The 25,840-nt window shown below is 39.4% G+C and overlaps 3 protein-coding genes across 15 annotated transcripts in view; 2 read left to right on the top strand and 1 right to left on the bottom strand.

The window, feature by feature from the left end:
- The window catches only part of WWP1 (WW domain containing E3 ubiquitin protein ligase 1), a 55,622-nt gene extending 46,930 nt beyond the window's left edge, over positions 1-8,692 (top strand). For 7 of the 9 annotated variants that reach the window (XM_030508199.1, XM_030508192.1, XM_030508209.1 and 4 more), the window contains 7 exons: positions 1,054-1,187; positions 1,280-1,420; positions 2,707-2,827; positions 4,228-4,332; positions 5,459-5,555; positions 5,923-5,995; positions 7,239-8,692. In XM_030508199.1, the coding sequence (XP_030364059.1) occupies positions 1,054-1,187; positions 1,280-1,420; positions 2,707-2,827; positions 4,228-4,332; positions 5,459-5,555; positions 5,923-5,995; positions 7,239-7,338 (771 nt within the window). In that variant the 3' untranslated portion in view covers positions 7,339-8,692. Of the gene's footprint in view, positions 1-1,053; positions 1,188-1,279; positions 1,421-2,706; positions 2,828-4,227; positions 4,333-5,458; positions 5,556-5,922; positions 6,045-6,091 lie in introns of all 9 variants that reach the window. The other 2 variants (XM_030508184.1, XM_030508219.1) reach the window with 2 other exon arrangements.
- CPNE3 (copine 3) overlaps positions 5,942-25,840 on the top strand; it is a 44,671-nt gene continuing 24,772 nt past the window's right edge. The window contains exon 1 of one of the 2 annotated variants that reach the window (XM_030508287.1): positions 5,942-5,995. The gene's annotated coding sequence lies outside the window, so the exon portion shown is untranslated. Of the gene's footprint in view, positions 5,996-25,151; positions 25,497-25,840 lie in introns of those variants that run through there. The other variant, XM_030508267.1, reaches the window with a different exon arrangement.
- Positions 9,385-25,428, bottom strand: RMDN1 (regulator of microtubule dynamics 1). Of its 4 annotated transcripts, none has more exons than XM_030508298.1 (10): positions 25,105-25,428; positions 24,401-24,512; positions 20,719-20,806; positions 18,947-19,106; positions 18,367-18,456; positions 17,671-17,726; positions 15,558-15,645; positions 13,889-13,949; positions 12,493-12,626; positions 9,385-10,586 (listed from the first exon to the last, which is right to left on the bottom strand). In XM_030508298.1, exons 1-10 carry the CDS (start codon positions 25,249-25,251, stop codon positions 10,548-10,550), a joined length of 975 nt encoding a protein of 324 aa, XP_030364158.1. In that variant the 5' UTR covers positions 25,252-25,428; the 3' UTR covers positions 9,385-10,547. The 4 variants fall into 4 exon arrangements, 3 of the variants coding, with proteins under 3 accessions (XP_030364158.1, XP_030364167.1, XP_030364176.1); XM_030508307.1 differs by having other exon boundaries at positions 13,919-13,949; XM_030508316.1 differs by lacking the exon at positions 9,385-10,586 and adding an exon at positions 13,149-13,255 and having other exon boundaries at positions 12,570-12,626; positions 13,919-13,949.

The raw sequence follows: 25,840 nt of genomic DNA, 5'->3' as shown, positions 1-25,840 counted from the left end.
AAGCAGGAAATCCTATGGGTGAATGCTGCACTTGGCATTTAGTTTTTCCATTTTGGTTATCTTGCTGTCCCATGAGAAGTATAGACCAGTTTGAAAATAAACAAATTTCAATGCCTCTGAGAGAACTCGTTTAAGCTTTCCTAAAGCAGAAGACAGTGCATGCTAGAGGAAATGGGCCATTATGTTGGGTCTTCTGCTGATAAAATTTCAGCTGTAAGGGAAGGCAAGCAATGAATGCCATATGGGGCCTATGTTTAGGATGATTTTTTTAAGAAGTATTTGAATGAAGAAAGTGTACTTGATAAGGATGAGGAAAAAAATATTTTCATATTCATAAAAATATTTAATATTTTCAAGAGCCATGCTCTGTTATCGCTCAGACACATTGAGTCAGGGTAGAGGTTCACAGTGTGTGTGTGTGCACGCTATGCTTCAGTACTAGAAATTAGCTTCCACCTTTTGTGCATGTTTGGTGAGACAAGTGTGAGCACGTGGGGTTTTTTTTTGTTGTTTGGTTGGGGTTTTTTCAGTTTAATTTTTGCAGTAGAGGGTAGAATTTCGTTTTTCAATTCTGTTACCTGTAAAGAAAATGTGATTCCCAAAGCTCTTTCTGAAGCAGTCTGTGACTGCATTTTTAAAGTCTTATACAAGCTGCAGTAACATTGTGTAAAGGATGATTTTGTAGGATGTATGTAGTACTCAAGTAGGATCAAATATGATCAAACACTTGGCATATATACCTATCCACATAATAAAGAGGAAACTTGGTAATTTCCTCTTTTCATAGACTTCATTCTTTTACGACAAGTTTATTTTTAATCAGATAATTTCTAAATTGTAATGATAACATATGCTTGGATAAATGTTAATTAATCATTCTTTTTTCCTTCCCTTTTAATGCAATGTTTTGTTCTTTTTAAATACCAAGCTGCTACTGCTACTTGGTGCTGCTTATTATTTGAAGGAGAAAGGAAAAAAAGAATTGGAGTCCAGAAAAACTTCAGTAATTCAGCAGCTCAGTAAAAGCTAAACAGACTTTTTTCTGTTCAACAGGCATTGTTTCATGGGAAATTTATTGACACTGGTTTTTCTCTGCCTTTCTACAAACGAATGCTGAGCAAAAAACTTACTATTAAGGACCTAGAATCTATTGATACTGAATTTTACAACTCCCTAATTTGGATAAGGTTTGTAGATTATCTTTTGTGTGTGTGATGTTTTGTGGATTTTTTTGTTTATATAGAATCCATTATGCCTTTTTTATTTTTTCCTCTTTCAGGGATAACAACATTGAAGAGTGTAACTTGGAAATGTACTTCTGTGTGGATATGGAGCTCTTAGGAAAAGTAACCTCACATGAACTGAAATCAGGAGGTTCAAATATCTTGGTAACTGAGGAAAACAAAGAAGAATATATTGGGTAGGAAGGTGTAGATGCTGAAAAAAAGTATTCCGTATTTCTTCTGTTGCTCTAGTCTTTTTTGACACAGTATATGATTTTTTTTTTTTCTTTTCCTAGTACTGTGTAATTCTTGGGACTGTTATTGAAATGGTATCTTGGTGCACATGATCTACTGGAACATTTTAATCTCTCCCATTGCCCTCTTCCCTCTCTCCCACTGTACTACCCCTACCCATTTGTCATCCTCCCCCATCCCTCTCAAAAAAGGAGACCATAGAAAGAGAAGATGACCTGTCTTGTTATTACATGTACAGTGAGAGAACAGGTGAAACTGAGTGAGCAAAGCTATTTTCATTGACTTCAGGTAACGAATCCGGGTGGAGGGAAGAGATGTATTTGACAGAGGATTTCTAAACTTTTCAGAACTTTGCTGTCACTGTGGAAACTGAAATTCAGAATGGTGTACAATGTGGTGTGACTTAAACTACTTCTTCTCTTTGTTCTGTTAGGCTGCTATCTCCTAATCTTATCACTGCCTTTCTTTTTCTGAGCCTGTATTTCTGATCCATCTGTTCAGTGTGATCTCAAAAGGAGAGGTACACAGATTCTTTTCTGTGATACAGTGTATGTCCAGTGCTGCACATAGTTTCCTCTTTAATTAGCATCTTTAGTCTCTCAGTGAAATAGTTTCTCTAGTATGTATATTTATTGTCTTTTTTATTCGGAAGTGGCTTGACCATTTTATGTGAGACTTCGAAAATGTTACCTCTTCCTCCAAATTTTAGCATAAATCTGAAGCTTAGAACAGAAAATGACTACTCTTTGTTGAGGCTGGAAATAGTCTTATTGCAAGCGACAATATTTCTTACTATTCTCCTGTTCTCTGCCTACATGGTGCCTTTTGCTCATGAACATTTCAGTGGAAATGTTTCTTTTCTACCATCGAAACACTGTGTTTATGAAGCAAATTTTGCCATAAAACCATAATGCCCAAGAAGCATTATTTTCATGAAAAGGCTGCTGAATTTTTATTAGTGGAAGTTTAATAATACTTTTTTTTTTTTTTTTTAATTGTTATGGTGATCTAAGTACATCTTGCTACTTTTACTGTTTTCTGAGTTTGGAGATTTGTGATACTATTAGGATGGTAGGTCCCTCACAGTCTATAGAATCATACAGTGTAAGAAAGTAGAATTGGAGAGAGCTTTTCCTTATGGGAACAAACATGCAATCGTACATGCTTGAGCTTCTTCGTGGTGAGTGCTAATTGATGTTTAATTTATGTTTGTTCTTTTCCATCCCAGGCTAATGGCTGAGTGGCGATTTTCTCGGGGAGTTAGAGAACAAACCAAAGCTTTTCTTGATGGTTTTAATGAAGTTGTTCCTCTACAGTGGCTACACTATTTTGATGAAAAGGAGCTGGAGGTGAGTTTTTCTGTTCAACATTTTTAACTTCTGCAAAGGCAATACATATGGAATGATTAATTGGATGGGTCAGATTGAATCTCTCATCTGTGGCATGCTGCATTTGATAGCTTCTGGAACATGGAGAATTTAATAGGAGCAGTGGGGGTAAATCATGGTGAAAAGCCAGTGATCTATTGAATTGGTGTTCTGTGGTGGTCAGCATTTGGTAATTTTAGGTTCCATCCTCAGTGTTAAAATGTGTTTTGTAAATTTCTCTGGAAAGATCACAATCACAGAATGGTTTGGGTTGGAAAGGACCTTAAGATCATCTAGTTCCAACCCCCCCTACCATGGGCAGGGATGCCTCATACCAGACCATGTCACCCAAGGCTCTGTCCAACCTGGCCTTGAACACCGCCAGGGATGGACCATTCACCACTTCTCTGGGCAACCTGTTGCAGTGCCTGACCACCCTCAAAAAGGTCAAAAGATCAGCCTATGAGGTCACAGGTGGATCTGTTAGTCATAGAAGACTACTCCCTCTGTGGTAGATGGGTAGAATTATCTTGTAGCAGATGTCACGGAAGTTGATTCTGGTGTACAATGATCACTTAGTTTCACATACATAGTGTAGGGTAGGTTCTGCAGTTATTACACTTAAGGACAGAAAGTTGGAGGAACCAACAAGGTTTGAAACTGAATTTTGCAGATCCTCGATATCTAACTCAAGGGCTGATAACAGGAATTGCTTGCATGCACCGTGTTTACTTAACAGTCAGCCTGACCTATGTTCACTGATGGAGTTGTGATTTGTAGGAGGGATAAAAAGCTCTGTAGGGCTTCTGTGAGACCTGCCAAGGTTTCCTCTATAGAATCAGCAGTGTTCTGAAAGCTTCTTAAGTTGAATGGGAGTGTTTCCTGAGAAAGGATGTTGATCTATCTTAATTTGTTGTTCAGTTTTCTAGGAGGCTTTGCCATTTAGTACTTTCAGCTTTCATTGCCTCTCATAATGAATATTTTGCAGATTTATAATTTGCAGTGTGTACTGCAGCAGCAGTAGCAGCAATGTAATCATCAGCTTGAAATATGAGGCAAGGTTTTAATGGGAAAGGTAATATCCTCTTTAATATAAAATTTCTTTTTATGGGAAAGGTATTACATTTTATTATTGAATTATTAGACAGAAAAGGTTTCTGGTATGCAGAGGCTTAAATACATAAGCTTTCAGAGCACTTTAAATACATAAACAGTTTTGGGGAAGTTCTGTAAACTTAGGATAACAGAAAATCTAACTGTGGAGTAAAATTAATCAGCTATTTTTTTGGGAGCAAGTATTTCCATTTTTGTTAGTCTCATACAAGATACAAAACTAATATATGTAGACATGTATATTGTCAAGTAATCATTCTCTTTTCTAGGTTATGCTCTGTGGTATGCAAGAAGTTGATTTAGCAGACTGGCAGAGGAACACTGTTTATCGTCATTATACAAGGAATAGCAAGCAGATCATATGGTTCTGGCAGGTATGTTGATCTTTAGGGTGGGAAATAGCAGATGGATACCTGCATTACATTTGGATGGCTGGGTTCTGAATAGTTTTTCTAAATCTTATCCTTCATATTGATTATACAGTGATGGAAGTTTTTTGTAATCTTAGCAGTGATCTACCTTCTGAACATGCTATGTTGTTCACCTGTACATCTGAAATGCCATATACTATTTCTGATATTGTCATATTAACTGTGCCAGTCTAGCACTGACTGATTATAATTCACAATTCAGTGAAGTCAGCTAAGAATTATTTTCAGGAAAAAAACTCCAAAAATTCTATACAGGCTCCCAGTTTCTATGGATTTCCCTAAAGAGAAATCATAGCTACTCACTTCCTGTCTTGCCGTAAGTCATCATTTTAGAGATGCAAATCATCATTTTAGACAAAGTTCCTATGAGAAAATGATGCAAATCAGTTATTTTCTAGCTTATTTATATTGTCAGAATAATGTAAGATCTGATCATATGATCTGGTTTTAAAAGGCTTTGTACCGAATGAATCTTAATCAGAAGTTCAAGTAACTTGCATGTGGTTTTAACATTTATAGAACAAAAATACTCATTTTGTTATCCAGGTTTTTCTGAGTCAAAATTCTGGATCTATCAATGCTCCCTCTCTTACTGAAATGTTCTCCACGTCCCCTCTCTTTCCTTTTCACTTTCCCAGTGAATTTCTTTACATAGTCATGCAGCTGTTATGGGTGGCGGTTTCTCTCATCGAGACTGGCACAGGCAGGGACTATTTCAGTCTTGGAATACCCAGAGCCTGTGGCTAGTGTGTTGCTGTGTTTAATCAAAACGGGAGTAGTCTTCATATAAGCATTGGCATGACTTATATTTTAGTGTAGAAGAAAATAGATAAAGATTATTCTTATTTGGTGTTCCCAGCATTCACACTGTAGCAGTAGACAGTGCATATAATCTGAAATCAATGTCTTCTCCCTCCACCCAATTTTGCTGAAAGCAAGAAAGGTAAAATGCTCTCAAGGTGGTACCTTTTTAAATGGAATTAGACTTTTTCAACAGTTTCATGGGGATTTTGTTTTTCTCCAGCTAGGTTAAAGATTTTTAGTAAGTAATTTGAATTTCTGTACCTAGTTTGTAAAAGAAACAGACAACGAGGTTCGCATGCGACTTCTGCAGTTTGTCACTGGCACTTGCCGATTACCACTGGGTGGATTTGCTGAACTTATGGGTAAGTAAAAGGTGACCTCAACTTTTATACTGTACCTGTTCCATTTGCACATGAACCATGCTGCAAGTTTGCAGATAGCAGGAACTTTGTGTACATCAGCTTGGATTTAGAAGGGCTTTTTATATTGGAAATCCCATGAATACTTTTATAAATTATTAAGAAGTTACATCATTTCTGTGAGAAGAATGTTCATAATCATGTAACATAGAGTGGCGCCTAATGAGCTCTCTCTGTTGTGTCTTATGTCACAAATATATGATGTGTGAGGCATCCCTGGCCATGGCACGGGGTTGGAACTAGATGATCTTAAGGTCCTTTCCAACCCAAACCATTCCGTGATTACACTTTTGAAAACCTTCTTTTCTAGGAAGTAATGGTCCTCAGAAATTCTGCATTGAAAAAGTTGGTAAGGAAACCTGGTTACCAAGGAGTCACACTTGGTGAGTTGATACATACAAACTTTCTGTACCTTTAGTGCTTCTCTCCTCTGGTCTTGCATTGACCAAATCAAATGAAATCTGTTTGAATCAGTTCTCTATCTCCATCTTCAGCTTCTTTGCTTTGATTGCTCTGACATTCCAGTATTGAAAGCTTTCGTAGTTGCCTTATTCTTAAATTTTGCTACTGTACTGTACACAGTTTGTCAGTATCAGATCTATCAAAAGTATGATATCATTCTGCTTGCATAGAACTGAGAGGTATTTCCATAATTCTTTATTTTAGACAATATTAAATAACTGGCAAAAGTCATGTTGGTATTAGGTATATACAGCTCTTACATACACTTATTATACAGTAAAATTGTAAAAGATAAATGTATAGTCATGAGAAAAAGTAGCATGAAAGAAATGACAGCAGACGTTCAGAACAGGGATGCTTAGCCGAGACAGCAGGTTGTTTTTGCTGCCAGGCTCCAGGCTATTACTGGCTTGTCATTCCTGTGCCAAACTGGTGCAACAGGCACCCAGATCAGTTTCCCCTGTATACTGTGTGCAAAGTGGACACACCTTCCTAGGGCAACATTGTGACAATAATATTAATCACGCTAATGACAAGAGAATTATTAATATTAATCAGATTGGTGATTAATTAATAGAATTAATAATTTTAATTAGGAATTATCTAAGTTCCTAGTAGTTTAAAAAACTACTTCAGGGAATCCCATTTTCACCATGTTCTCCGCCAGTGCTGTTGTTTCAAATGATGTTTGCAAGAGTTAAACATCTCTCTTCATAGAACGTAATTTTGAGGAACACACAGAATGAAACAGAATTTTGGTAGAGCCCTTTTAGGGCAAAGTTAGAGGGGGAAGAAAACCCCACCGTATATCTAGGCATGTGTAGGAAGAATAATTCAGCTTTTTCATGCTCTTGCTGGAATTTGGAGATGGATCACACTAGAATGGTGAACATTTCCTTTTGTGAGTATTATAGTTCTCTGTATCTTGGGCTGTCTTTAATCTTCAAAGGCTCTGGGTTTTATCTGATGTGATAAGAGTCTTTTGTTTCTTAAAGTACTCTGTTTTTATTGCTCATAGAAATGTCAAGGCAGTGAGATTGCACTGATTGCTATTCACTTCTAATGTTAGATGAGAACATTTTTAACTTCTACTGTAGCAGTCAAGCTCTGTAGTGTTCTAGCTGGCATTCAGCTAAACTTAACATTTTGGTTTTTTCTGCTCAGTTTTAATCGTTTGGATTTGCCACCATATAAAAGCTATGAACAACTAAAAGAGAAGCTGCTCTTTGCCATTGAAGAAACAGAGGGATTTGGTCAAGAGTAAGAAGTGGCTTCTAGTCAAAAAGGGAGATCTTGCATAACAAAAGGCCCAGCCAACTAAAATTGCACATTTAATTGTATATAAGCTTTTTGTTCTGTACAGTGATCTTTCTGGAACTCTAAAAGTATAATTGTTCTCCGTTCTTCCACAAAGATATGCAAAACAGTTCAGCCTTTTCTACTTTTATTTATTGCCCTTCCAAAAGACCAGAAAAACCCCTCATAAATTTTGAAAGCAGACAAGAGACTTATTTAAAATATATATAAGAAGTATAAATATATATACGAATAGGCTCTAGTTTTATAGAGCTTTAACTGTATGAAAAGTTGCAGCCATTTAAAAGGGCCTGGATTTGCTTTATCTTGGCTTTATTATTCAGAAAAATGTTTAAACTGCTCTGTGTTCTCTCTTAAGAAACATCTCCAAGTTTGTTTTATTGCATGGCTGTTCTAAAAGGTGTTAAAGGCTTAGGCCAAACGTATCCTAAATATGTAGAAAGATGCTGCTGGTATTTGAGACGACAGAATATGTTGTTCTGTCAGTTTAATTTTTTAAAATACGTAAATAGCTGATATATCCCTCTCTACTGATGTAGCCAAGGTCATGAGTAAAGCCTTTACTACTTGCACAAAAGTCATGTACAATAAGATGAATGTGATTTAATGTTGAAAGGAATTGGTGCCACTGTTCTGACTTATTGTAGGAGCTGAACAGAATATTTTAATTCATTTGAGCAGCATTGAAATTTGTTTACATATTACCTTGGGTTATTACCACGAGGATGTTAGGTAATCTTCAAAGAAAAACTAATAATAAAAGAGAAAATATTACACATTCTCTCCTTGGTCTGGTGTCTTACAGGTTTCTTTGGTTTGGTTTTTTGTTTTGCTTTTCAATCCCTGATGTCCTTTGTACAACTCTGTATAGAGTATGTTAATGTACACTGAGCTGTAAGGGTATACGAAAGATAATGTGAACTTTGCTGCTTTCTGTGTTCATCCTGTTTCAGTTATTGGATCTAGTAAACCCAAATAAACTGAAAGTTACATAAGCTCTGCACAGATAAAAATATCCTTAAGTATTAAATACTCTTATTCCTCTTAAGTTCTTACAGAAATTCAGATGTACCTGAATTAAGTATGTCTAAAACCTGTCATTCTTTTGTGTAGGTCAAGTTTGTCCTAAGTGCACAATAGTATAAAGGCATTTTAAAATTAGGTTTATTGGCATTGAGGGCTGAACTGCAAATATGTGTTTAAAACCCCCCTGAATTTAACACCTTATTCATGTGAATGATATTAAATGCTACTTTTAGCAAAGCGTGCTTCCTTATAAAGTAAAACCATGTTTAAAATTACCATTTGTATTATGCTTTAAATATTAACTGTAAATTCCATTACATTTAACTTATAAAAAATTTTGTACACACATGAAAATGATTTTTTAAATATGATTACAACCACTTCTGTAACATATCATATTGCACTGTTAAAAGTGTACATGCAGAAAAACTCATGTATCTTTCCAATACAACAACTGAATTCTGCCAAAACTTTTATTTTTCTACACACTGGATTCTCTTGAGGCTTTGTATTTGATATGCCCAGCTCGCTGCGGAGATGTTAACCTGCACATAGCTGTGGTAACACTGGTACTGCGATGGGCCCAATAGACTGCTCTCTTACGTGAACTTTCTGGAAGAGTTTAAAAAATTCTACCACTTTGAGGGTTTTTCATACTACACCAAATGTCTCCTGCAAAACCATTTTCATAAATATAGCATCAAATTAATTTGAAGTGCAAATCCATTTAAATTATGACTTATGCTGGTTAGAATGGAGGAAGCTTTAAAGAAAAACCAACCACCAAACGTCAAAGGTCGGGTAACAGAAGGGCACGTGGCTTGCCTGAAAGACCATTCAGAGGGGTGAATGTCACAGAGCTGAACTTTATGAATTTGCACTAATGACTGACTTGGTGACCCACTACCAACTGCTGAATTTTGTGAATCTGTGAGTAAGTGAGCAAAATAATAAAAAAGACAGCACATCACGAGAATGTAGTTGCTTTATTGTTTTGGTATTTTAGCTGTCTCGTAACTGCAGTAGTTTGTTTCTGTGGATAAGGGTTAGAAAGGAAGGAAGGAGAAACAAACCCAGTGGCCCTCTGTACATGGCCCTATGATCTATGACTTGGTTTCAAAGGACTGACTGAAAGCAGGGCTCTCAGGAAATAAAACCAAGCCAACAACTATTTGTATACATGTGTGTGTCTGTGTACAGTTAACTTAGACTTTCTGGGGATTTCAGTAACACTGCATTGTAACTTTCCCTGTTTGCATTCCCCTTAATTCTGCTGTGCTTCAGGGGTAAGGAGGAAGACAGCAAAGAGAGGGAAGGCAGCAAAGGCTGGGGATCAGATGAGGGAATGGGGGCAGTAATACTACCTGAAGGAGCTACTGTGCAGTTCATGGGTTCTGCTTGCTCCTTTCTTCCTGCAAGCAACTCAGCTGCTCTTCTCTCAACACTCAACAATCTTAACTCAGTAACTGGATTAGCCTTCCTCTGCGTGCAGGTACTGCTTTCTGCAGCAGAAAAGGCATGTTTTCACTGCTGACTTGGCATGAGCTTGCCCTTCATCTTCCTCCTACAGACTGCAGTATCCTTTTCTATTAAAGCAAACACTAAGTATTTATAGTCAGTTTGTTCTAGATTGTTAGACTTTCTACTGGCAGTACCATGTATAGTTGATTGCCTGCCATGTTGTCATTAGTTGGTCCTCTTTTTCTCTTTGGTAATGAGAATATATTGTTTGGAAAGACGCTAAATATTTTCTGTGCTGGAAATCTAAGTTAGGTTCATTTATTTTTCCTGGTGAAAGTCCTGCTAAAAAAGCAGCAAGAACAAGAAAGTTTTACTTCATCTCTACAAGTTGTCATCTGTGTGTCTCCAAATTGTAGTTCCCTTCTACCGTCCCAGCCCCTCCTCTCGAATATATACCCCATGTGTCAATGATGCCCTTCATTCCCATGAAAATCAACAGACAGGATAACGTGAAACAGATCTAGTTGACAGTTTAACTGAAACAAGCTGGAGACAGCAGGTTTAGGCTATACTTTCATTAACAGCTTCAATAAATCACAGTAGTAGTTGGGGTGTTTTTCCTGTGCTGCTCAAACCTGAGGCACTGAATTCCCATCGTCTTGTTTCTTGTTACATAGAATTAAGCAACTCCAAAGCTTCTTTCTGTACCTGAAAGAAATAAATATACTTGTAACAAACCAGTGCCACGTAGTTATGGACTTCTTGCAGAAATTGCTGTGCAAGCACACAGATGGTTCACCACAGCCCTGTAAATCCACAACCCTCCTGCAGTTTTTCTTCTGTAGCTCAAGATGCTCAACATGAAACATAAACCCACTTAAGCCAGTGCCTTCAGTGTACTTCACTTATTATATGTAGTAAGTTTATTTGTGTTGAATACAGATGATTAGCTCTTGATTGGCTGTTGTCCAACGGTATTATGTAGTAAGTTGTCCTGTATTGGACCGTAACCAACCAACCTGGCATTTTAAAAACTGGACACCAGCTGAAGAAGTGTGAGAAGACTGTTTCTGAGGATCCCTTTGCCTAGGGATTATGGGAAAAATGTGCATCTATGTTAAAAACAGAAGAAAATCCCAACAAACTTCTGGTCCTGAAGCAGCGCACACAGCATAAGCCAGACACTGCAGATACTCAGATGTAACCTACTTATGCCTATGTCTGCCAAATGCAGAGACAAAAATTCCTATTTCTTGGCACAGGCCAGTTTCCTTCTGATTGGACTACCAAGTCTAGTTCCCAGTGAATTCTGCACCACCTCTCTCAGTTCAGCAGCTCTGCACCCTTTTGGGAGAGAACATAGATGTCTGTACTGGGGACCAAGCAGAGCTGCAGCAGGTAACAGCAGCTTCACAACTTGGCTACTGCACAAAAATCCTTACTGACTACTCCTGCATGGTTTCTAAAGGCAAGCTTTTGTGACAGCCGGTTTCACATCTGCCTCCAGCTACTAGTAACCTGCAGTAGAATTGACTAATTTCATGCATTTCTGAGGCCATCGCTTCTTTAGGCTATTAAATTCCTATACATTTTGCAAAGCAGTGCAGGACTGGAACCTTTACTCATATTTCTACTAAAAGATGTTACTGAAGGAGCTCACTTTTGGGAGAAACAGTTTGAGCCCTACTAGAGATTCTACGGAGGGAAACCTCAGTTGTGTTTTTTCTGAAGTACAAAAAATACAAAGTATTTCTTACAGTCAAGACATTCAGAATGTCACAACACATTTTAGATGTTTTCTGTAACAGTTAAAGCATCTCACACTTCAGCTTAATGCTAAATAAATTAGAGGTCAATCAACTGTAAGAAAAATCAACTGTAAATCAGTCTTTGTTAGTCCTGATGGTAACAGGATTGTGTATGAAAGGTAATGGCAATTGCTGTGGTTTATACCGAATGCGGTATTAAGTCTATCTAATTGGTTACCCATCCTGGAAGCACTTTGTATGTATTCAGGTAGGAAGCAGATGTCTACCCAGCTGAACCAGGAGCGGTTCAAAGGGTAACTGAGCCTCATGTCCCCTAGCATGGAGATTTGCTGTCAAAGATACAATACTTCCATTTGTCTCAATTCAGAGAGCATGAATCTCTCCCTTTGGGCCTGCAATGTTAAGTTTTATGGATCTAGCAGGTTTTTGATGCATCCATGCTTTTTTCTTCCTTCTGTTCATGTGGTTTATAGCTCTTCAGTGATTTCTACCTTTCCAGTTCTAGACATATGAAAAGTGAATGTGCTCACCTAGACATAGGTTAGCTCGCGTGCCTGCCTTAAGTTCAACACCACAGTTAAGGATGGGTTAATGTTAACACAACAAAAACATCATGAAGAAGAAAGACTTAACTGTTCTTTATTAAAAACAGAGTATTCCCAACCATTGTGGTCAGAGGCTGTTACCAACAGACTAGAATTTTTTGGTGTCTAGATATGACCCTGGATTATAGGCGCTGAACTACAATCTACTCTGAGCGACCTTTATAAACCATTCCACTGCCATGATGTCACAGGGGCTGGTTACAATATATGACTCTACTACTGCAGTTCATCACTTCCTACCTGTTTGTCCTCTTCTGTGTGTGCAGGATACTCCTTTGCTTTGCTTAGCCACAGAAGAGCCATCTTTTTATTGTTTAACTTCAGGTATGTCTTCCCCAAAAAGAGCAAATTTTTGCTGTAGAAATTTGGGTCAGCTGCATAGAGTCAGGAGAAAAGCTTTACATGAGAATGAGCAGCATGCTATCAAAGTCATTGATACTTACTTTGGAAAAGATGAACAGTATTTTGGCTTTGGATCTGAAGGAAGCCACTGTAAAACTTCTGAGGTTTTGATCTCATATACACAAGTTAGTTACATGAACTAGCAGCTTGTTAGTTAATATGCTAAATGAAACTAGATTCCTCACAAGGAGCAAAGTAATGAGCTTAATGTGTAGCAGCTCTGCTTTGCAGATTCTGTGCTTTTCTGGGCTGGTAGGTGCAGCAGGCAATGCAACCAGCTTAGCAAGTACAGGCCAGGAAATTGGGGCACATTTCCCAGCTTCAGAACATACACATACCAGTGTTAGCTTAGCTTCTGCTGCACAGAAAGCAAGCTTAAATAACCTGTACCCACATTTAACTTTCTCTTAAGGAGCAATTTAAGAAGTTGCTTTTATAAAGCATGATTTGGCTATCAGTCATTATTAAAGACTAATCTTGACTACTGTGCATACTTATCGCACAGAGCTTCTCTGCTGCTGGATCTGAGGTGAGGATTCAAAACATATGGAGTTGTTCCGGAGGCAAATTTTGAGATCAAGTCCACTCTTCCAGTTCACAGCTGCATCAGTTGATACCCCAGGGAAGATGATAGATACACAATGAACTTTTCCTTTTAACTCACACTAAGTATATACAAATCTTTCATAGAATACAGTCTTCCCTTGTCTTCCTTTACCTTTCAGCTAGTCAGTTTTGCTTATGGCTTCACTCTTTGAGAAATAACAGGTCTGTATTTTCTTTTACATGGGGACAGTTTTACTGCCAATTAGTTTGGCACTCTGATCCAAATAGCTTGTGAAGTAATAACAAGTGTGCTTTCTCTGCTGTTCTACTTGGAATGCAGAAGACTTTTGAACTTTAAGAAAATTCAGAAAAAGTGACATAAAATTCCCTTTTTTCCTTGCTTCTTCCCTGTGCTTTCTAGTTGAATGCCTTGGGGAAGAGTACTTTATTACTAATGAAGATACTAATGTCACTTTAATACTTATTCTGAAAAAATCCCTCACGTTACACTCTTAAGAGACAACAGTAAGCACATAGCATGCTTTTGAGCATCTCTGATGAAACATTCCAATGTGACAGTCTAGTGTGTTGACTAGCACAACAGGCTGGTATGTTTATCAGCAGATCACACTCTATTAAGGTAATACCAAAAGCTAGAGGGTTACTGCAAGTCATTCATAAAAGATACTATCCTTTCCAGAAAAGCTGGAAGCATTACCTTCCTCTGCCATGTGGAAGTAACGAAGAGCCTGAAAAAGATAGGGTGTCATCTTTAAAATGGAGAACAAATTGAACACAGTATCAAACTAAAGCCTTATGCACACGCTGAACGTAGCTGAAGGACTTCCTGTCCATGATCTTACTTTTATTAATTCAGTAAACTACTGATGGTTCTCATTCAATGTACAATCACATTTGACATCTTCTCAACAGAACTAGTACTTGTCCAACTGTTCCCATCACTTTCTCCGTAAATGCAGTACCTCTATTTGTACCTAGCAAATTGGATTGTGCTTTTCCAGTCTTCAACTTGTCAAAATAAATTTGAATTTTATTTCTACCATGTAGCATAACTGCAGTTTCCTACAGCCAGTTATCATGTATAAATTTAACAGATGAATGAGTCAGGTCATAAATGTTGAAAATACTTCAGGGAGAACTGATTCCTACAGAGCACCAGTTAGTACCCTCTTAGATGAGGATAAATCTTTATTAAATCTACACTCATTTTTCAGTTAGTTTCCCATCCAGCACATCAGAAATCTCAGTCCGTTCCTACCTCTTCCTGATGTTACCACCCAGAGGGAAAACACTGACAGAGAACTTCAGTGTGGATGTATCTATAAAACAGACTTCAGTGAAACTGCAGAAGTCTTTACCAGCACGGCTCAACAGTTCTCAACTACAACTTTGCTGCTTCAGCCAATTTAAGCACTACAGAACTCGAAGCTGGGACTGGCATGATTCTGCACTACTGGAAATCCTGGCTGACAGTTTGTATTCTTCTGAGAGTGACTGTCAGCAAAATTTACAAGCTTGACATTCCATTAAAAAGTTTTATTTCTTTTTCAATCTGAGCTTAAATTGCTTTCTGTGTAACAGTAAGAACCTTCCACAATTACTTTCTAGTGACTCCTGCCTCCCCACCTTAACAGAGCAAACCACAGTGGGCCAGTTATTGGTTGATCTAAGCAAAGACTAACAGCTGCAGCAAACTTTCCTATTACCAGTTCAATTTTTAGGTTTCTAGTACAAGTACACTGTGTTAGACACCCTAGAAGATACACATCTGGACAGTATTTTCTAGGGTGTATGACAACAGCAATTTGCATAGCAAAGACAAAAATACTTTCAACTGAAAAAACCCCACACCATGTGTAGCCAGGGGATGAGAAATTATTTGTTTGTGGTAAGTAACAAAGCAAACTTTTGCTTTTTACATGTAACATAAAGAGAAAAATCCTCATAGTCCTATCAAATAAGTACATGGTATAACCACCAAAGAAATCATCAGCACCAGAACTAGTACGGACAGTTACCTGCAATACATCACAATGGTAAATACAAAATAAGTTACACATAGCTTGTTATTTTCTGCTGCACAAACTACATAAATAATTTCCACTATTCTGTGTGTGCTACAGCTGAAAAAAAAAACCAAACCAGAAAGGATTGTTATGTTGCTACGTTTTAAGATATCCCTCACTCTCCTCTAATATTCCCATTTTATTAATTGCAGCTGTAAAATCACAAGTCCATGCTTATTCCATAAGCAGAGGTCAGCTTTGTCAGGAAAATTAGTAAAAGTGTATCAGCAGCTTTGAGGGGGGAATATGTGAAACATTTTCTTATTGTACCTCTTGAAATGTGGAAGTTGGTGGTGAGGCAAATAGCGTTGCAGCTATTTTTCTTTGGTACCATGGCATTTCAGCAAAGGTGTAACACCTGGAGCAAAAGGAAACATTTGTATATATCCTTCACATTTTTTTTGTTGTTTGAGTAAAATTCTCATACCTTGGATGTCATAATTGTTGTTTCCATGAATCACAACAACTCCAGACACACTGCAAGTTCTAAGCAAGTTCTTACAACTGCACAACAAACCAGCAAGATGTTTGAAGTTGCTGCGTAGCTCTGCTAAAGAAGTGGTGGTGTGTCTTTTACTGGAAACTGCTATTACATTAGACAAAACTGGAGAGTTATTAACCATGAGACAGCTTTTGAGCTTGAATGATTTTAACCATTTATGTGTATTTGATACTATTCTAATAAATTTTCAAAAAGAGGGTGCAACTGAGTAATGCCATTGCCTTACCTCAACACTACCTTGTTTTTCTCAATTATTAATATGAAGCAGATCTGCAGTATGTCCCTGAAAGACTCTGATCTACAAGAATGAAAATAAATCCAAGAATCAAACTACTGTGTTCTAGGCTAGGCCCTTCTATGCTATTGTACTATCTACTGAATAACAAAGGTAATCAGTCGCCTATCTCAGAGGTGCTGAAAGGATTACACATTTGTGAAGTACTTCAAATACATAGAACATTCCAAGTGTAAACGTTAGACAATGCTATTCACTTTATTACCCTCCCACACTGAGTATAAAAATAGTATTCACTGTGTAAAATAGAGCGCTCTAGACGAGGTGAAAAATTAATAAATGCAATTACGGAAGTGTTTGGAGGAGAAGGCGGCAAGGCATGGAATAAATACACATTTGGAGTTGAAATTCTGCCATGAGATGTGCCTTACCAGAAATGCCAATAAAAAAGCTTCAGTGCAGGATAGACTACAAAGAGAAGGCAAAAAATACTCAAGAACTGGCTGATACCAAATCCCAGTTTCAAATGAAGATGCGCTGGGATTCCACGAGTATACAATACAGGAATATTTTAGTGGCAGAATTATCACTTACATGATTTCTGATCATCTTTTCTAATTTTCCCTAGGAACAGTGTCTCAGAACTGAGCTTGAGGCTCATTCAATTGGTAGCATATGCTTCTGTTTAGGAATTTGGACTACTGCAATCGTTAAGTCATGTGGGAATGAGTGGTGGATGCTGCAAAAATGAAGTGTGTTTGCAAATTACTAAAAACCACTGGAGTAGTAAACTGTAGTTCACTCTGATATTCAAAAATACTGGGTTTTAGTATATTTTTTAAGTTACAAATACATTGGCTTTATTTGTTTTCAATCTCTCAATGTTACAGTAAAGATTTCCTCTAAAAACAATTTAGCAGCTTTGGTGCCTTTCACGAAAATAATCAGAAATGCTGCCTGGAGTCTCTCACTAACACACAAAGGTACTGCTTTCAACCACATGGCTTCCACAGAATGCCCTGGTTTGTATGGAAAGTTGTATTTCTAGTACCCTCACCTGCTATGTAACAGTAATTCTTGGTAACAATTTCACTGAGCAGTAAATTCAATTTCAGAGATTTTTGTTAATGTATATACATTTATAAGCTGCCTTTACTTAAAGATAACTTTAAAAATACAGTATCAAATACAGTATGACAAAAAAATAACAGAAGTCTTTTAGGAACACATCTTGCTTCTTTTAGCTTTTCACTATACACAGATTGTATTAAGTTGCAGCCAGCACCGAAATTCAACGTAAATTCAGTGTTGAGTTGAACACAATGAGTAGTACTCACAATCTCTGATGTCTGCTATGGAAACATACTTACATCTGCAAAATGTGTTCTTAATAGTTCCATACAGTAAAACAAATAAATGGAATGAGCAATTATTTTTCATCTTTTTGAACAGCATATGCATTAACAGCCAGACCTTTTCAAGGCTTAACGTCCTATACCCATTCAAGGTTATAGGTTTTCATGTGTGCATCAACTAATTACAAGCCACTGAATTATTCCAACCATTTCTGTAATTCATCTAAGACATACTATATTGTGGCATTTTGCTTTGCCACATGCTAACTGTTGTTTGAAAATATGCCTTACCAAATGCCTATAAGATGAATTGTTGTAGCATCTTTTGGATTCAGTTCGATGGCTTTCTAGTGAGGGGGAAAAATACACAAGATGTAAAAAGTTGTTTTGCCACGTTTGGATTAAAATACATTTAAGAAGTAGGCTGTTAATTAAACCAGATTAACAGTGTGTAGAATTTCAAGGCGATACGGTATTTATTCAGTGCACAACTAAATGGGCTCATCTCCAAGAAACTGCAGACACTGACAGATTTCTAAGCACTTCTGTTTAGTAGCCGTAGGTCATTAAGAAGTCTCACTTTACATGAGACTGGCATGTTCAGATTTTGATATTATTTCTGGTGATATCTGTTGTTATTTATCTTCTCCAGGACTTGTCCTTTACTGCTACACAATCCACAGTTAAAAAGACAGCCACACATCCATTTCTCAATAGCACAGTTACATTTTATCTAGCCCTATGAGGTGCTAAAAGCACGTCAGCTATTTTAAGACTCCCTTCTCCATGGGCTTAGTTTACTGCAGGAGATAATTTGTCCTCTTCAGAGGTTGGTGGGGCATTCAGGACTGTTACAAAACCAAAGTGTCACCAAGAGATTTGAACAGTACATTTGCAAATTTTTGCCAAAAAATAGTTCACAACTGTCACGCAGTCGACATACTGGACACAGGAATGCTGTCATATGCAGAACACTGTTTACGTTACCTGGAAGTGCTCTTTGATAACAAAGGCATTTCCAATTTTAGTCTTAATTCCTTCAAAATCTCCAACATCACTGAGGCAGATTCCATACCACTGTAATTCAAAGAACAAAAATAAAACATTTAATACAGCACTATGGCTATTAATAGTAAATTAAAAAACGACAACAAAATGGAACAGCTGCCACCACCACTGACGACAACAAGCGATTTCCAGTGAAACTCCGTAGAGCTACTGTTGTGCTCAGAAACAGCATGCGAAACGTGGGGCATGTGCAACATTACTGAGGCTACATAAGAGAAGGATGAGCTAATTACATCAGCTGTAATCAACCTCATCAGTCACCTCTTTCATGGTCCTGCACATATTTAACCAGTTTCCGGTTCCTGTACAGAGGCGATTTAGCTGCAAAAGTCTGAACTCTGATCTTCCAAAACAGTTAGGGAGAATTAGAAGTCTCACTCATTCATTCTCAACTGAGAAGTTAAATTATGCTGAAGTTTGCTGTAACAGCACAACATTTGTTCCAGCTTCCACTGGCAGAAATCAAAGAACAAGACTTGAGTTATTTTGCTTGGCTCACCTTGTGCGCTGCAGAATTTGATTCATTTTTTTCAAGTGCTTTTTTTGCATACTCAAGGGCTCCATATGCCAGTTGTTTTTTCTCCTCTGCAGACGTACTGCTAAGCTGAGCTAGGTCTCGTGATGCCCGCGCCAGCCGCCATAACAACTCTGCGTCATCACTAGTTATGAACAGAAACACTAACGTATTACAGCAATCATAAGCAAGCAAGGAAAATAAGCAAGCAAAGGTCTTCAACCAGCCTTTCAATATGTACTCTTAAGTGGGTGATAAGACAACAGTGTATTATCTATCATTATGTGCTATGTACAACCCCAAGGTAACAACAACAATGGAAGCCCTCCATTATAGACTCTCTGATGATACCTTTGTTCTACCATTCTGGTCTGTGAAGCAAACATCTCTGTAGGAAAGAGCTTTGTCTTCTCAAAAGAGATTCGGACTTAAAAAAACCCGAACAGTACCACTGAAAACACCAGAAGGAAAACAAGGACTACCTGGTTCTTAGCTAGACAGTATTTTTTCCAGCATCCCACTGATTTGATATTAATGTTTACTAGGAATGTTAAAAACGTTATGAATCTTTTCCCCTATAATTGTACTTACATAATCAAATTCTTCCTAGAACAACAGTGAAAAAACATAATTAACCATGCCACTACCACATAAAGCTGTACATTTATATATATTTATATAACTATATAAAATGGTTATGGTATGTTATAGCCAAAGAAAAGGGATTTTAAGTTTTATTATCTTGTTAACATACTGTTTTGAAACACTGATTGCACTTTCAAAGCTTCTTATCTGGTGATAAAACTCAAACCAAAAATATTGAAAAGCATACATGAGTTACTGTTAAACTCAAGAGCATCAATAAAAGCCAGTCTTCTTCTATGGAGTAAGACTGGGTCACTGCTCAGAGTGCAACAGTCCTGCCTGCACTATTTAACAACACAGTAACAGAAACAGCTGATTCATTTTTCACCCAAGTCACAAAAATGCTAAGTACTGCTAATGGAATCATTACTCCTCAGAGAATAATTACTATTGTTACAGACTTAGCAGCAAGCTTACACCTTGCTTATGACATGGTGACCCTTACAGGCTAGGACCTTCATTTAACTTCCCAGGCTTTATACGTGCACCCCTGGCATGAAGGCGTGGTGGGAAAGAACTGAAAACTGAACAGTTGATTTCCTCTAGAAATGCCTTGTGTCCTCCAAAGGAATGGGCCTTGCATTTTCTGCCTTCTCCTTAAACAGCTTGTCCCAGTTTGCTTATGAATAATGTTTTGTGCAGCTAAGACATAACTACATGAGGAAGAAGCTTTTTTTGTGCAGACTCAAATCCAACATGAGACAAATGAAAACAGAAGGAACAGCTGGTCAGCAATGAAAAAGAAACAGTGACTCAAAATTTTCAATAGTGAATTCTAGGTACTTCGATCATTTAGTAAGGTGTAGGCACATTGTGAGGGTTTTTTTCCCACTATAATTTACAGGATTCTTAGAGTAACAAATCAAACAAGCAGAAAACCCTCCTTCACAGGACTGAAAACTTGAATGTTGACTCTCACCTTCTACAGCTACTAGTCCTCTCTTCATTCATTTTTCCATTAGGAGGAAAAACATCAAGAGTCCTTTTATCCTATTTACATAAGGGTGCAAGCAAGGTTTTCCAGCATACCACAATGAGAACATAAGTTGAAAAAATTGACACAGAAGAACACAGAAAAGAAGTCACACTAATGTCTCAATGCAATCAAGTACCTATTTTTATGCTGAACCAGCAACCGATACAGCTTTTCCGTTTCTCCGCTCCCATACAGGTAGTCTGCTTGCTCTACAACTTCTTCCACTTAAGAAGGAATTGAAATTGTGGAAACAGAAAAACAAATTACATGTGATTAGGATATTATAGCATAAACAAAACATTTCAGAGCAAGACAACCTAGCTAAAACATAAGGAACAAACAAAAGGACGTAGTTCCTTTTTAGGCCATCATTCCAAACAGCTTATATGGACCACTCAGTGGATAAAGAACTGGCTCGATGGCCGCACGCAAAGAGTTGTGGTAAACGGCTCGATGTCCAGTTGGAAAACAGTAATGAGTGGTGTCCCTCACGGATCGGTGTTGGGACCGGTCCTGTTCAACATCTTTGTCGGCGACATGGACAGTGGGATTGAGTGCGTCCTCAGCAAGTTTGCCGACGACACCAAGCTGTGTGGTTCAGTTGATACGCTGGAGGGAAGGGATGCCATCCAGAGGAACCTTGACACGCTTGTGAGGTGGGCCAATGCCAACCTTATGAAGTTTAACCAAGCCAAGTGTAAGGTCCTACACCTGGGTCAGGGCAATCCCAGGCACTGCTACAGGTTGGGCAGAGAAGAGATTCAGAGCAGCCCTGCAGAGAAGGACTTGGAGGTGTTGGCTGATGAGAAGCTTAACATGAGCCGGCAGTGTGCATTTGCAGCCCAGAAAGCCAACCGCATCCTGGGCTGCATCAAAAGAAGCGTGACCAGCAGGTCAAAGGAGGTGATCCTGCCCCTCTACTCTGCTCTCGTGAGACCTCACTTGGAGTACTGCGTACAGTTCTGGTGTCCTCAACATAAAAAGGACATGGAGCTGTTGGAGCAAGTCCAGAGGAGGGCCACGAGGATGATCAGGGGGCTGGAGCACCTCCCGTATGAAGACAGGCTGAGAAAGTTGGGGCTGTTCAGCTTGGACAAGAGAAGGCTGCGTGGAGACCTCATAGCAGCCTTCCAGTATCTGAAGGGGGTCTATAAGGATGCTGGGGAGGGACTCTTCCTTAGGGACTGTAGTGGTAGGACAAGGGGTAATGGCTTCAAGCTTAAACAGGGGAAGTTTAGATTAGATATAAGGAAGAAGTTCTTTACAGTGAGGGTGGTGAAGCACTGGAATGGGTTGCCCAGGGAGGTTGTGGATGCTCCATCCCTGGCAGTGTTCAAGGCCAGGCTGGACAGAGCCTTGGGCGACATGGTTTACTGCGAGGTGTCCCTGCCCATGGCAGGGGGGTTGGAACTAGATGATCTTAAGGCCCTTTCCATCCCTAACTATTCTATGATTCTACATGCACAGGAGGATTGAATAAACTACATTTTCAGTGAGAAACTAGGAAAAGAAACAGTGCTGAATACCTGCCTCTCTCATGAAACTAAAAAAACAGCTTTCAGCAACAGAACTTTGGATTGTTTTTTTCATTCTCAGTATCATTCCATGGTTTTGCTAGAACATGACTGCAGCTTGAGTGGGTCCCATTATCTTGCTCAATGAGCCAAACTGAAACATCGCTCAAAGGTTTTCTGACTTAAGTCCTCAAGATTTTCACAAACACAACTCAAAAAAATACAGTTCACCTACTGAAACCTCTACATGTTCAACAAACTAAAAGCAAAAATAATTCTGAAAATCAGAATCAGCTTTCTAGAGTGTTAATTTATGAACCAAATACCCGTTGTTCCTAGGATACTTTAAATCTTTTTCTAGAAAATACTTCAAAAGAACAGAGATGGGGGAGTACAATTTCCACAACTGCCTGAAGATAGTAATATATAAATAAATATCATAAGTATATAGTACATAAAATAGCATTCCAGAAATGGAAATATCAAACACCACACAATATAGGATTCTACAATGAGAACAGATGGAATTAGGAGGAAAAATATCCAAAAGGAAGCAGGTAGATAATTCTACTGAAGTATTTAACTGTTCAGGAGATGATCATACTCTGAGTTTACTCTTTTGCCACCAACATTAAACCATGAAAAAACTACCTTTGAAGTCAAAAGCCTTATCTAATTTCTTACAGCACTTCAGCTATGCTTATCATCTCTTTGGTATTACTCTTGGGTCTGTGATCAAACTTCTAAGTCAAAACATAACCTCTTTCTGCCCTCCCCCCGCCCTGAAAATGTGTTTATAAGCTTGCTTTCATCAGGTTATCTACTGAATATGGTAGTCATGTTTCACAGTAGCAGTTTTACTTACAGAAGGAAAAAAAACCAAACACTTGAGGCCACTAAACATAAATGCCTTCTCTTCAGCTTAAAAAGATTTGACAACATAAATCACTGATGATCAGGAGAGCGTTCTGGATAATTTTTAACCCTGCCACCCCTAAATGCTTTCCATCAACCATTTCAAAGATAAGATAAGGTAACAGTCTGCACAGACTTTGGATTTTAGTGTCCAAAATGAGCTTCATGGTACACCTTCAGTATTACATTCAGCAAACTGTTATGTTTGCCAGCTGAGTGTCCCTGAATACTACTAACTTACTTAATGACTAAATGCTCAGAACTCAAACTTCTGACACCTTTCCCACCAGAGGTTTTATGTAAATTATTAGAGTTCTATTTCTTTAAGAATGTTTTTCAGGTATTTCTTTTTTCACTCTTACTTTCACAATATCTACTACTTGTCTTGCATAGAAAGCCCACTAACACTGATTTTTTTTTTTTGGCAACGTTGCTGATTCAAGTAAGAGCACTAAAAAGGCCAGAGGCAACTAAGTAGTGTTCTTTATGTTCCTCATGGGAAATTTTCTTATTTGTGTACCAAGTAGCTATCTTAAATCTATTCACTGAACCTCTACCTGTTACAGCAAATGAAACAGTTCCTTATCCATTCAAAAGTCAAATGTCTGAACTTTTGTGTAAGCACAAACATCTAAGATGTTCCTCTCTTTAAGACACAGAAAGAAAAATAAACAGGTTAGCTGAAGTGACTGCTTTCTGACCTACACATTAAACAGGCTCATTCCCCATTCCATTAGGCTTACTCTCAAACCCCCTTAATTTACCATGTGGTAAACACCTTCTAAGTCTGCAACGATATTCCCTTTTAAGATGTTATTTTTCTTTCAATAGTGAGACTGTCTTTATTCAGATCTTGAAAAGGACATTTTATCACTTGTTCTACCTTTTGTGGTAGGTAAAGAAAGGCTTTTCTTCCCCTTTTTCAGTGCGACAAAAATACAAGACATTTCTCAATTTTGTCTGAAATGCAATCTCACTGTGGCTTGACTAGATTAAATGGGAATTGCACTGTGCTCATATGGAAAATCTGAGCTAACTAGGACTTCCAGAAATTAAGGTCCACAATCCTAACTGAGTTACATCTTTCCCAATGTTATTTAAAGCTTGGGCTACAAGTTAGGTATATACACCTTGTGCATGTGCTATATGCTAGACAGGATTAGCTACTAGATCTGCTTTCAGTGACACGTGAAAGAATTGCTTGTTAAACTGCTACAATGCTACCCTGAACCAATTCAAAAGTATCCTATGATGGAAATACACTGCATGCAGTCCTAATGGACAAAATCAAAAGCATTTCAACCCTTTTCCTCTATAATTCTGGCACTAAAAAAAAAAAAAAAGTTTGCATTAGAATAACCTACGTACTTTAAAATTTAAAAATATTACCTTTGAAGCTTGCATGAACCTCAGCAAAGCCAGAAATCAGCTTGTGAGCTCCATAAACCAGAAAGGCCCCTGTTGAAAGCACAACCCCCCTCCGAAGGCTTTTTTGAAGCACCTGCATGGGATCACAAGATATACATTAATAAACACTGTCAGCCCGACTTAAAGAAGTTTGTATGCTCTCTAGTACCATTTTATTTCAGATTTTGAATAGAGAAAAGCCTTTTAAAAATTAAAAAAAACATCGTAAGAAAAAACACATTATTATGAGGGTATTTTCTAGGTTTTTTCAACAGAGGCTCGTAATTACACTTTAAAATAGGAAGAGACTGAAAATAAACCATAAATATGTTCAAAAGCCATGTAGCTGAGACCCTCAGTGACATGGTTTAGTGATGGACTTGGCAGTCCTGAGGTGAAGGTTGAACTTGATGATCTTAAAGGTCTTTTCCAACCTCGCTGATTCCATGACCAAGTATATGCAGCAAACACAAGGTAAGAAGCGAAAGAATCACACTTGTGTTTTTCGGACGAGCGCAGGGATCCCAGTTTTGCAAAACCCACCAGCGCCTCACCGCGCCCCGCCGGTCTCCACAGCCGCCACCGACACCCGGCTGCGCGGCCGCGGGCAGGCGAGCGGAGACACAAGCCTATGAAGAAGACCCTGGAACCGGCCGCCCCCCCGCCCTGAGCAACAACGCGGCTACCTCACTGTCCCCGGCGCCGCGGCGCGCCCCCCGGCCCCGCGGGCCGCACGTCGCGCCTCCCGCCCCGCGCCGGAACAGCCTCCCCAGGCAGGAGGGCCCGCGGCGGAAGGGCCGCGCCAGCACCAGCGCCGCCATGACCCCGGCCATCGCCACACTCGCGGCGCAGGAGCCGGTCCGTCAGCCGGCGCTGCCCGGCCGAGAGGGAAACAGGGTCAGCGGCCGCGCGTTCCGCCCGCCAGCCATCGCGCGACCCCGGCGCCGCGCCCCGCCCGGCCGGACGAGGGGGGCCCGCGCATGCGCCCCTCGTCCGCGGCGCGCCCGGTTGGCGTGGGCGTGGCCGCCGCGCCTCCAGGGGTCCGCGGGTCTGGTGCTGCTGTCGGCGGCCCCGGCAGGTGAGGGGTGGTCCGGGCGCTCCGCAGCGGCTGCGCGCTGTCTGACGGGCCGGGCCGGGCCGGGCTGGGCTGGGCTGGGCTGGGCTGGGCTAGGCTGGGCTAGGCTGGGCTAGGCTAGGTGTTGTCTGCGGGCCGGGCAGAACGCTAGGCGTCCGGGGAGCGCTGGCCCGTCGCCTGGGGGGGCCTGTCGCCTTCCCGTGCCCGCCACGCCGGCCGCGCGTCTGCCCATTTGCCGCGGGATTGCTTCCGCTCTGGCCTAGGGAGAAGGACCTTCCGCTCCCTCGGGCGATGCACCCCTCCGGCGGAGAGACGAGTGGGGCAGGGCCGAGCTGGGCGGGGCAGCG

The sequence above is a fragment of the Strigops habroptila genome, chromosome 1 (genome assembly GCF_004027225.2).
Source record: "Strigops habroptila isolate Jane chromosome 1, bStrHab1.2.pri, whole genome shotgun sequence".
NCBI lineage: Eukaryota > Metazoa > Chordata > Aves > Psittaciformes > Psittacidae > Strigops > Strigops habroptila.
Note: the sequence above shows the minus strand (reverse complement) of the source record. Positions and strands in the feature narration are given on the sequence as shown.